Source organism: Neomonachus schauinslandi, chromosome 2, assembly GCF_002201575.2.
Source record: "Neomonachus schauinslandi chromosome 2, ASM220157v2, whole genome shotgun sequence".
Classification (NCBI taxonomy): domain Eukaryota; kingdom Metazoa; phylum Chordata; class Mammalia; order Carnivora; family Phocidae; genus Neomonachus; species Neomonachus schauinslandi.
The window spans coordinates 68,550,013-68,562,916 of NC_058404.1; the positions used below are offsets into that span (position 1 = coordinate 68,550,013).

Here is a 12,904-nt window from a genome sequence, read left to right on the forward strand (position 1 = left end):
AAAAGTAATCTTGTAATAAAAAACCCTGCACATTTTTTTAAAAATCAAACCAAAAAAAGGGAAGTCACGTAGGGAAAGTGAAATATTCCATAAAGAGGGAAACAAATGGGAATAAAAGAGAAAAGCAGTTATAGAATTTCCCCAACTTAAGTGTGAAAAATAGGACTATAAAATTAAACCAATCAGCTTTAACACTAAATTTTAAGTAATTCACACTCCCACTATCTTAGTATGGAATCTGATTTGGAAAAATAATTCCAGAGCAGAAAGAATATTAACAACATTAGCACCAGGCTAAAATAATATATGGAACTATTAATATGTACAACTGTTTTTAATCCAAATTTCCTTCTTCCATGATGCTATGTCAACACTAAAAATACTACCTTCTTTTACAGATAATGGTAACAAAAAAACCTTTCATAGTTGTTGTTTTGTTTTTTTTATACCAAGTCTCTCCAAAGGACAAACAAAGCTCTCTTTATGATGAGCAAAAAGCTACCCTTTCCAAAGGAGCTCAATGAAATGATTCAACTATAACATTCATGTTAAATTAAAATAGTGCATGGGTAGTGAAAGGAGTAGGCGGGTAGCTGGTGGTCAAAACTGCTTAAATATTCACACACAAAGAGCTCTCAGAAATAAAACATATGAAGTGTGGGTATAAAGTATACCGTATCACTAAAAGTTACCAAAAATTGAGTATATAATTTTAAGTCTATATATTTTCCCATGTATTTTGCATTTATACTTATTTGCAAAAGGAAAGAAAAGTGCAGGTGAGCAAAACAAATGAGAAATGTAAAATAGCTGTCAATTACCTATTTTTATGTTTTTCATATTTTTATTTTAAAATTAATTTCACATATAATGACTACTCACTTAACGGTATTTATATACAGACAAACCATCTTAGACTCTATTATGGCATATGTAAGAACTCATGTTACTTTCTTTTTGAAAACAGAAATCCTCAAATATATTCTCAGGGGAAATGAGCATAGTGCAGCTAAACAGAAAGAGAGGAATAAGAAAATAAGGTCCTAAAACTGACTTTATTGGGGTCTTGTACAAATCACTCATTATCTGTGCCTTGGTTTCCTCAAACATAAAAATTCTTTATCAAATATTTATGAAATAAATGATGATCAAGTGGACTACAGCATTTAAGAGGATCTTTGAGCCTATCAGAAATACTTCAGATCATCTTTACACTGGGATTTTAAAAAGCATCACTTCAAATTATGTTTTCACTTCAGCGTATTAAAAACAAAAAAAATTATCAGGCAATATTCTCACAGTGGTATGCAAAGTATGAAAATAACATATCATTTTTATATATCTACTTTTGAAATAAAAAGTAAGTCTGATGCCAATCACTGGGGTAGGAGCAGGGAGAGTTCAAATTTTAGATTAAGGTAAGAACTTAAAATATCCCAGTTACAACTGCATTGCTGTTCACAAAGCCAATCCTCAGAGAACATTTTAAGAAATAAAAGGGCTAAACAATGTCTTTTGATAACTTATTTCAATGCTCCTTAAAACTATTCATACTATATGTGTTTCCAGCACATACCACAGAAAGGAATTATTCAATTAAAATAGGAAATGCACGTCTCTTCACAAAATTGCCAATAAAAAAACTAAAGATTAAAAATATTATATTTTAATAACTTACCGTATGATAGCCTCGAGGCAAAGGTGGTTTGCCCACAGGATAAGGATCCACAGTGTCAATGATTGTTTGTCTTTCACCTTTCTGGTTGATTTTTCTAAATCTCCTTCGAGATTGTCGATGAGAAGCTTGACGCTGAAAATATTCTTCATTTTCATCCATATAGTCCACCTGAAATAAAACCCCCCAAAATTTATGTCTTCAAACACAACATTCTATATTAATATTAGACGCAGAATAAAACTTACAGATAAGTCCATATTCATTCATTTTGCAAAGACATTTGTGGACAAACTATCATGACAGATTAAGTGTCTGAACTTCTCTGGAACTAACTGGTTTTGAGTAACTTTTCTTTTATGAAGAAGCATTTTCAGTTCCACTTAGGACAATATGAGTAACTCTTGAATTTCCTGCAGTTTCAAAGGGAAGGATATTTTCAGCAATCTTTGTACTGATTTATTAGTGAAAGAACTCACAGGATACATTGCCTCGCATTATGAAAGCAACTGCTTCATTGTCCTAACCCTGATGTATGTGAGTAAAGCTGTAAAAACCCCCAAATCCCAAATGACTCAAACAGGACTGCTAGCAGAATGGCTTTGGTAGATTACCTAAGGGTTTCTCTTCCTACTTTCAATCTGTAGATTCAGTTTCTCTTCTTATAGTGTTATTTAAAAAAAAAAAAAATCCTCATTTTCAACATTTTAGAAACTGATGAATGGACTAACCAGAATAAAAGTTACGTTAGGACAATCCTCGTAATACTTATATAATGAAAATGTGATTGCTCATAATCAAGGCATACTAAGATTCTAAGACTATTCTCACACTGGCAAACTTAGGAGTTTGTATAATATCGGCAAGTATAAAATCCTCAAAGAATTTTGAAGATCAAAAGTCCCTTAGAGAAACACAAAATAGCACTGATGGAGGCCAAAATCTCTAGGAAATATCTAAAATGCTTTTCAAGACCTGGTGCTGGAAACTCCTATGTAACCACCCACATTCTTCCAATCCTAAATCTTTACTCACCACTATGCTACTTTCTTACTGAGGAGTAAATTTTGTGACATTTTACCAAAGGTTTTCACTAGCTTTGACAAGGAAGTTTTCATTCTGATGAATTCCTCTCCTACATCATAGGGAAAAACCCTAAATCTTCTCTGAAAATAGACTTACAGCTTTCTACCAAATACTTTACTAAATGTGAATAAAAAGCTTCCACCATCTTCTACATTAGGCCAGAAAATTGGGGGACTAGTATGCTGGTTAGAAACTCTGTTGAAATCTTTCTCTCTCTTTCTAACCGAATTGTAGGATTTAAAAAATATATTGATATAGGACATAGACAAAAAACAGAAATTGATTTCCTTATGTTAACTGTTGCCTGAATACATATCACCTTGACTCATCTGAAGTATTTCACTCATTCCAATTAATATTTGGAGAGCTAAAGTCCTGCACTTCAAATATTACTCCCAAATTTCAATCAAATGGCATTATCATAGATTGATTTGACAAAGTTCAAGCACAAAACACATATGTACTTGCCCCTTTTGATTCTTCTATCTTTTTCATTTCACTGAATCTTATAAATAATTACAATATAATGATTATAAACTCAGATTCCCAATAAAAATTATGAAATAAATATATCTAAAGTTATAAAATACATAAATACAGTATTGTAAGTACTTAGTTAAAGGGCTTTTACTTTATAATTTTTTTTTTAGGGAAAAAAGTCTTCACAGAAGTATTCTTACCACAATCATTTCAGAAGGCTCTAAAACAATGCATTCACAGCCACGCCTAAAGCTTCCTGCAGAACGCTTGCCAAAACTAGGAAGGAAAAAAAAAATTTATGAAATATAAATTGTAAATTTGGGCCAATTCTCTAAATAAATGAAAATAAAAAACAAAAACAACTAGTGGAGAAAGAGAAACTCTTTAATCACTATTTACACCTAATGACAAGGAACCATTAAATTTCTTAAATTTCAGACATACATTTTTCTGGAAAATTCCAATATTATGTTTTCAAACTGATAATGTAAGTAACAGAAAATCAGTATGAATGTGTTTTATGTTAGGCTGTTTTAAATTATTCCCAGTTAGGTGAAGACTTAGAATATTCTAACGGATGGCAAACTATAAAATGCATATAAATTTTCTTCTATAATTTAACATGCTTAGGTTAAGCATTTCTTTCACCTAAAAAGTATATTTAATTTTTCTAAATTTTCTTTTAAAAAAATTTTTATTTGAGAGAGCATGAGCAAGGAGGAGGGGCAGAGGCAGAGGGAGAAGCAGACTCCCTGCTGAGCAGGGAGCCCGATGTGGGGCTCGATCCCAGGACCCTGAGATCATGACCTGAGCCAAAGGCAGATGCTTAACTGACTGAGCCACCCAGGCGCCTCTTCCTAAATTTTCAAATCAACTTATTCTAAATAAGTTTAAGGAAAAGGTATTCAACTTAAGACTTTTTTTCTTAATTCAAGTGGTTGTGCATATTACTAGCCCATTTCCCCTGAAAATTTTTCACTAGTGAACTCAGATACAGCAACTTTGCTCTATCTGTGATAGCTCCCACCTTAACACTGAAGTAGTTTTTTTTAATTTAATTTAATTTTATTATGTTATGTTAGTCAACACTGAAACAGATTTATTCTGACACAGCTATATGCACACTAGAACCATGAAGAGAAAATCCTGGTGAAAATCCTTGTACAAATTAGCCATTGACTCAGAAGAATTTTATGATAGGAAGATATTATTTGCACTAACACTATTACTTTGGAGATTAAAAGTTTGCATCCTATACACTGCATTAAAAAATATTTCCGTAAGAGTCTTTTGGGAAATGAGATCCACTAGAATCTGATGAAACTTTCTTTGCAGCCACAAGAGTCAAGTTCTACTGAACAACACAAATATGTGAACCGTAGGAGAAATAATACTGTCCCTCAGGTGACTCTTTGAATACACGGAGCAGAAAAGGCAAATGCACAGAGAACGCAGTCTAGCAAAGGAGAATATATTATTTCATTTATCAAAAAATCTATTATTTCAAACATAGCCAAGAACCCAGAGGTAAAGAGTGGGCTCAAAAGAGACAAAGAGTGGGTCATGAATGCACATGCTAAGCCTAATGACTAGGCCTCTTGTCTCTAAAGCAAAGATGACTTACTCTTTGCTTACAAACCAGAAGCTATCAGGCAAGAATGAACAGGGAGAGAAATGAAAAACGTTAGCTAGAAATTCACTAAAACAGGGAGAGTAATGAAAAATTTTAGCTAGAAATTCACTAAGTCCACAAAATACTTTTGCTTTTCCTATGTGATTCTCTGAAACAACAAATATGTAAACAAAAGTAAGTAAATAATCATTATTTACTAAGCTTTTTAAAATCTTGGACCAAGTTTTATTAACTGTTTTAAAAACTCGGTTCTGGAAAATAGGTATAGAGATAAAAAAGGAAACCAGATAGAGATGTATAAGAGATAAGATCTACCTGAGGTGATATTAAGATCAATTCTTTAAAATATTTTAGATGATTTAGTAGAAAGAAATGGAGAGAAATCTTCAAGTTTGCAAATGACATATAGATGTTTAGATAGTAAAGCACAAAACAAAGCCAGTAAGAATAAAGTACAACACATTTCACTAAGATTTATGTGAGTGCAAAAAAGCAGTACATAGAGGATCCAGCCTACACAATGAAATATCCAATGTGAAAAGTGATCAAATGCACACACCATTTAATATGAAATTAAACAATAAGGGGTTCTCACATTTTAGCTAAAAGACATAAATGAAAACTAGAAGTCTTTAAAGTTTAGCACAGTAGGCTGCTGACATAATAAAGAATAAATAATACACAAAACACACCTCAAAATGATAAACACACCAGGAAGTAATAAAAAATGAAAATGACTAAACCTACTCTTAGAGAAAACCATGCAGAATCTATGAAATAGCACTGCCCTAGACAAGTTTCTAAGGGGAAAAACACAGAACTGAAAAGTTTCCAATAAAAAAATTAAGGAATTCCAAAGGGCTTTCTGTAAGATCAGGGGCACAAATTAAAAGAACGCTTCTTCAGTCTTATTAATAGCAGCTGAAACTTAGTAGCATTTAAGATTTTAAAATCATGATTTAAGAAAATTTATGAGTGATACAAATTAAATAAGAATGCGGGCAACTTAAACATACCTACAATCCTTAAGGGTTTTAAGAAGTCAGAGAAAGAGAGAAAGAGAAAGGGAGAGAGGGAGAGAGGGAAGGAAGAAAGGGAAGTCAGAGATAGGTAAGGATTATTTCCAAGCTATGTGACTATACTCTGCTCCAAATATTCCTTGGTGCCACTTCAGAAATGGACAATTAGTCCTACCAAATGCATTTTTTTATCATTAAGTCTTATAAGAGACTACACAAAGTACTCTACAGATTCAATGCAGTCCCTATCAAAATCCCAACAGCTTTTTTTGCAGAAATGGAAAAGCCAATCTTCAAATTCATATAAAATCCCAAGGGACCTACTTAGCCAAGACAGTCTTGAACAAAGTTGAAGGACTCACACTTTTGATTTCAAAACTTACCTCAAAGCTACAGTAATCAAAACAGTGTGGTACAAGCATAAGGACAGATGTATAAATCAATGAAATAGAATTGAGAGTCCAGAAATAAACCCACAAATCTAACCAAATTTTGACAAGGGTGCCAAGTTCAGTCAATGGGGAAAGAACAATGTGCCAGGACAATCATATTGCCATATTGAAGGAAAAAAAAAAAAAAGAAGTTGGACCTTACCTCTCACCACATACAAATATTAACTGAAAATGATCACTGACCTAAATAAAAAAGCCCAAACCACAAAACTCTTAGGGAAAAAACTGGGATAAATCTTCATGACATTGGATCTGGTAATGGATTCTTTTGGTTTTCTCTTCCAAGTTTTTATTAAATTCCACTTCGTTAACATACAGTGTAATATTAGTTTCAGGTGTAGGATTTAGTGATTCATCACTTACATACCACATCCAGTGCTCCTCACAACAAGTGCCTTCCTAATCCCCATCGCCTGTTTAACCCATTCACCATCTCCCTCCCACCCCCCTCCTCCCCAGCAACCCTCACTTTGTTCTCTACAGTTCAGTCTGTTTTATGGTTTGGCAATGAGATTCTTAGATATGACACTAAACACACAAGCGGCGAAAGAAAAAATAGATAAATTGGACTTCTTCAAAATTAAAAACCCCCGTGCATCAAAGGACATTATCAAGAAGCTGAAAAGAAAATCTACAGAACGGAAGGAAATATTTGCAAATCATACATCTGAGAAGTGTTTAATATTCAGAATATATAAAGAATTCCCACAATTCAACAACAAAAAGACAAACCACCTAATTAAAAAATGAGCCAAGTACTTGAATAGACCTTTCTCCAAAGAAGGTACACAAATGGCCAATAAACACATGGAAAACCGATCAACATCCTGAGTCATTAAAGAAAAGCAAATCAAAACCACAATGAGATACCATTTCACACCTGATACTAGATGTGAGATACTAAGATGGTTATAATTAAAAATATATATAGCAAGTGTTAAAGAGGATAGAGAACTTGGAACCCTTGTTATTTTGCTGGTGGGAGTATAAAGTGGTGCAGTCACTGCAGAAAACAGGTTGGTGCTTCATCAAAAAGCTATACAGAGTAACCATATGACCCAGCAATCCCACTCCTAGCTAAATACTCAATAGTACTGAAAACAAGGACTCAAAGGGATATTTGTACATCAAAGTTGACTACAGCATTATGCACAAGAGCCAAAAGGTGGAAACAACACAAGTGTTCATCAACAGATTAATATTTAAACAAAATGTGATAAATACATACATTGGGAGCCACAGAAAGGACTGAAGCTCTGATACATGCTACAGCCTGGATCAGCCTTGAGAACATTCTGCTAAACGCAGTAAGCCAGTCACAAAATGACAAATATAAGATTCTACTTATAAGAAATATATAGAGGGCGCCTGGGTGGCTCAGTTGGTTAAGTGACTGCCTTCAGCTCAGGTCATGACCCTGGAGTCCCAGGATCGAGTCCCACATTGGGCTCCCTGCTCAGCAGGGGGTCTGCTTTTCCCTCTGATACTCTTCCCTCTCGTGCTCTCTGTCTCTCATTTTCTCTCTCTCAAATAAATAAAAAATCTTAAAAAAGAAAAGAAAAGAAAAGAAATATATAGAACAGGCAAATTTATAAGAACAGAAAGTAGACTACAGATTATTGGGGGTTATAGGAATGCTTAATGGTTAGAGTTTCTGTTTGGAGCCATGGAACATAAACTTTGGAAACAGGTAGCAGTCATGGTTGCACAAGTGTGATTGTAATTAATGCCACTGAATCATACAGCTTAGATAGTTAAAATGGCAGGGGTGCCTGGCTGGCTCAGTAGGAAGAGCATGGGACTCTTGATCTCAGGGTAGTGAGTTCAAACCTCACATTGAGTGTAGAGATTATTAAAAAAAATAAGCAAATAAACTTTAAAAAATAATTAAAATGGCATATCTTTTTTTTTTTTAAGATTTTATTTATATATCTGAGACAGAGAGAATGAGAGAGACAGCACATGAGAGGGGGGAAGGTCAGAGGGAGAAGCAGGCTCCCTGCCGAGCAGGGAGAATGGCATATCTTATATAAAGATAAAGAGGTTGACTTTCTTGGCAAAAATTCAGGGCCTGAATAACAAAAAGTGGGAACACTACCACTTTGACCAAATAACAGCAAATCTTAGGGACAAAGAAAGAGTTCACTTTGATGACAGAATTATACCACTGACAAGCCTCAAACCCATCTCTTTTCTATGTTAATTAGCAATGAAGTGAGAGAAGTTGTGGGTAAAAGTTGAACCAGTAAGAAATGGGGAAAAGGTAAACAAATATTACTAAAATATTTTTGAAAAGTCAATTATACCTACATTTTTCTTTCACCTAATATTAATCCCATTTTTATTTTATCCCTGGCCATAAATTAGAGGGTACTGCCATGCTAGCCCCATCTCCACAATTCGGCTTCCCATTCCTCTTCCACATACTCACTGGACACATACAACAGAATCTATATATAAACTCTATTATCAATACAGAGCTAACTAAATACAGTCCCTCTTCTTACACAGGTTGTATGTAAGAACGTATGTATCTTCTAAAAAAGATGAGTACACAGGAAGTTGTAAATACAGACAGAATAGTAAGTGCCATGAGTTTTAACAAAAAGAATGTCATATTTGTTTCCTACAGTTGCATCTCAAAACCAAAACAGATTTGTAGAACTTCAGAGTTGAGAAAAAAACTTAGAAAATCATATTGTACAGGGCCTCTTGGCATTTTTTTCTTCAGTTTTAAAGCTGAAAGTATGCCATAACCTAAGCTACTACAGTCAAAGGTCCTCAAACATTTGTATTTAGAAAAAGGCCCCCAAATGATTATAATATGTGACCAGTGCATTCCTACTTTCCCCATAAGAACTGTCTCTCCAGTTCAATTTTCCTTTCACAATTGAAGAAACTAAGCCAACCTATCTGAGGGAAGGTTAAATGAGATGCCTGAAAGGACAATCAGATTCCATGATAACAGGATTCTGTCCTCCTACACGGACCTTACCCTCTCTCTTGCTTTCTGCTATAGCCCCCCCTTCCGCATTCCATAACTTGAAATCTAGTCTTTGGTAAGCTTGACATTTATGAGGAATAATTACCAGACCGCCTCAGGAATATTGCAACAGTGTATCACATTTACCCATAAAGCACAAACCCGATAACCAATGGAGAGCAGAGCTTTGTTAAAAGGTAGATTCTCAGAGGCTGGCTAGGCTCACTCACTGCCTAGTTGAGTGAGAAAAAGACAAATCAGCTCTTGTAATTCAGAAGGCAATTCAAATTCAGCAAAATTACAAAAGACCATCAAGAGTTTGAGGGTTACCCTGGAATAGTCAAAGATTTGAATGTCCAATCTATAAAAACCAAGCTTCTGCAGGCAGCTGCTGCCAGAACTTCAACTAGTAGAACATCTGCTTCTTTGAAATGGCACTCGTAATACCACACACCACGATAAACAATGACATTTTTAAAGTTTAAACTTAATTTTTTAAAGTCACGTAGCATATTTTTAAACTTTGAATTAAATTATTTTTAAAAATTTCTATCTTCTGATAATTTCAGTCCTTCTGTGTATATACATAAATATGAATACAAATGCATAATAATTTTCAAAATCAAGAAAGATGTGGGTAACAGTTATCAGTAAGACTTGGCCTGAATACTTAAAAACTTGTTAGCCCTTTCTATACTAGATACCAGCCTTTCACAAGAGGCCATGAAGTCAGAAAGAAAGAGATAGGGAGATAGGAAGAAGTACGCTATGTGTGTTTTAAGAATGCTGATAGTCTTCCGGTTCTACGCAGTGTGAAAATTTAATTACTCCCACCTATTTTAAATTCTTCTAAAACTGTTCTGTATGAATATTCTGTACAGTTTGGCTTTCAACTGTTAACCTCAATGTAATTTCAGAATGTCCTTATAATCTTACATTAAATAACCAAAGATGACAACTAAAAGTGATGCAGGTTCACTTTTGGTCAATCTATTGGTTCTCTGAGCTATTAAAAAGAAAAAAAAAGTTAAGCTCACACAAATGATTATGGAAAAGACCACTTACAGCATAACAAGCAGATTATTCCTAAATGCTCATGTTCCCTAAGTATAACTAATTTATGAATGGTTGCTCCCAAAACAGTTTAACAATCCTGATTTTCATTCCCATTAAGTTTCTGTACAGAACAAATTTAAAATTAAGAATTACAAATTGTTCTAAAATTGAAATAAGCTAACTTCAGTACCTTTACAGGTGCAAAATGCAATGACTTTATAGTACTAAAAATACGCAGACAAAAAATTACTATAAGTAATTCGTCTTCTACATAATGTAAAATAGAGAAAATTTTAATAGCTTTATAAACTTTCTTTCAAGTTCAAGACTCACAACCAGAAAGCACAAATGGTTGAAAATATAAAGGCTTGGGGCGCCTGGGTGGCTCAGTCGTTAAGCGTCTGCCTTCAGCTCAGGTCGTGGTCCCAGGGTCCTGGGATCGAACCCCGCATCGGGCTCCCCGCTCCGTGGGAAGCCTGCTTCTCCCTCTCCCACTCTCCCTGCTTGTGTTCCCTCTCTCACTGTATCTATCTCTGTCAAATGAATAAATAAAATCTTTAAAAAAAATTATAGAAAATATAAAGGCTTACCTAGTTTTCATAAATACCTTTGGTAATAATACACCAGACAGGCTATTGAGGGATCTTACTCTGGTAAGGCCGTCCTGTCTTAACTTGCTGTGACCACATTTTCCCCACCCAAGTTGAATCAAGCGCACTTTCCACCAGTCTAAGTTTCCACGAAAGGCAGTTGCTGAATACAGAAGCTTCTTCTAACAGTGTCCCTAAACTTGCCCTTTGTATGGGCCTCCACATTCTTGTTGTACGTCAGAACTACTCAGTGGAATGCAATTCCTCAGTATTGGAATGTAAACTTATTCATGTCAGGCTATACCCAGCGAGGGAATACACAGCAATCAAACTGAGATTATACTGGTGGGCAATCCCAATCTATAAAATGATTTAAAATGTAATACTCCAAGATATCAATTTTTCATACCTATTTCTAAGTAGTTACTAAACTGCACTGAAAAATTTACCATAAAAATGCATTTAATCTTCTTAAATATTTTGTCCTCACTCATTAGTTTAACCAAAAGGAAAAAAAAAAAGGTAACAGCTATTTAAAACAAAAACATATACACACCAAGTATACATATAAGTTACATGTGTGTGTAAACTACAAATTGTTTCTAAAGCATGGCCTTTAACAAGCTCATATTTCAGAAGTAACTATTTGGGAAAACTACATACACACTTAAGAGTCTCTAAATTTCTTCCGAGGTTCATTTAGAAATGTTTTAACAATCATCACCCTGCACAAAGTAACGGGGGCGGACTTCTCCACAGCAAATCTCAACATTTAACCTTTGCTTAAAATAGAGCAACAAGAAAAAAATTACAAGCGAAGGCCTCATAAGCTGTGTCTTCTCCTCTCTGTCCATTCCTCAGCAGCCTGTTGTCTACTCAGCGACGGGAGAAGTACTAAACATTTGCTATCAGTACTATTAACATTTTAATTCATTTAAAAATAAAAAAATCTAACCTGCACTGTCTTCATCATATCTTTGAAGCACCAGTAACAGCCAGAGCACTGCCACCTTCTATAGGAGCTCTTTCCTCTGCAGCAGTGAGCACTCCCCATTTCCCTGTGTGTTTTCTCTCCGTGAGTCCATGCGGCTGTAGCTTGTGCAGAAAGCCAACATTCCTTCTGAAGGCGAATTTCCTGCTTCGATGACCCACCCACCCCTCCTGGCTGCAGTTATGCGTTACGCATGTTGTATGGGCACTGTTTCCGCATACCAGCCTCATGACCTCAGCGGCTGCCTGACAGACGCTCTTTATCAATTTCTATTAATTCATTATCTACTCTCTTGTAAGTCAAGGGCAAGTAGGGAAATCTGCAATGTCTGCTCTCCTAGGAGTCTTCAAGGTCAAATGCTTAGATGTGCTCAGCAGCACCAATTTTGTTATTAGAATTTATCTAAGCTGTACTACACACATGCTCTCCACCAAAGGGAGGCTGAATTGTGTACCTGACTTGAGGGATTATCATGGGAAAAACTAGCATAAATTTAAATCAAAGCAATGTGGGAAAAGTTGAAAGAGGCTGCTTTTGGTCCTGCTTATCCCTTCAAGAGAAAAAAGGTGGATCTTACCTCAGCTGTACTGGGGTGGAGAGCAAGCAGTTTTTCTCTCTTGCCACAATCTAAACCAGCAAAGGACAGTGGTGTGATGATGACTACACTTTGGTGTGTCCATGTCCTCGTGACCGAACTGCTACAGAACAGCTCAGCTAAATTGATCTGCTGCTATCAGTCTAAACAGTGGCACAAACAGGTCTCTGCTGATCACAGTGCTTTGTACACAGAAGGCAGCTGATCAGTTTGTATAAAAGTTATGGTCCATAACAGCTTTCCCCTTCAACATATAGACACATGTCTTATCCAAAATGCTTCTATTAAATGGTCACCATTTCATCCTGCAAAGCTCATCATGTAGAGACAAAGACGCTTTGCTC

General features: G+C 35.2%; 1 protein-coding gene across 2 annotated transcripts in view; it reads right to left on the reverse strand.

Moving 5' to 3' along the window:
• Positions 1–12,904, reverse strand: part of RAPGEF2 (Rap guanine nucleotide exchange factor 2) — a 242,243-nt gene that overhangs the window by 119,322 nt on the left and 110,017 nt on the right. For both annotated transcript variants that reach the window (XM_021698714.2, XM_044912856.1), the window contains exons 5-6: positions 3,442–3,517; positions 1,679–1,846 (exon numbers count right to left, since the gene is read on the reverse strand). In XM_021698714.2, coding sequence (XP_021554389.1) covers positions 1,679–1,846; positions 3,442–3,517 — 244 coding nt within the window. The remainder of the gene's footprint in view (positions 1–1,678; positions 1,847–3,441; positions 3,518–12,904) is intronic.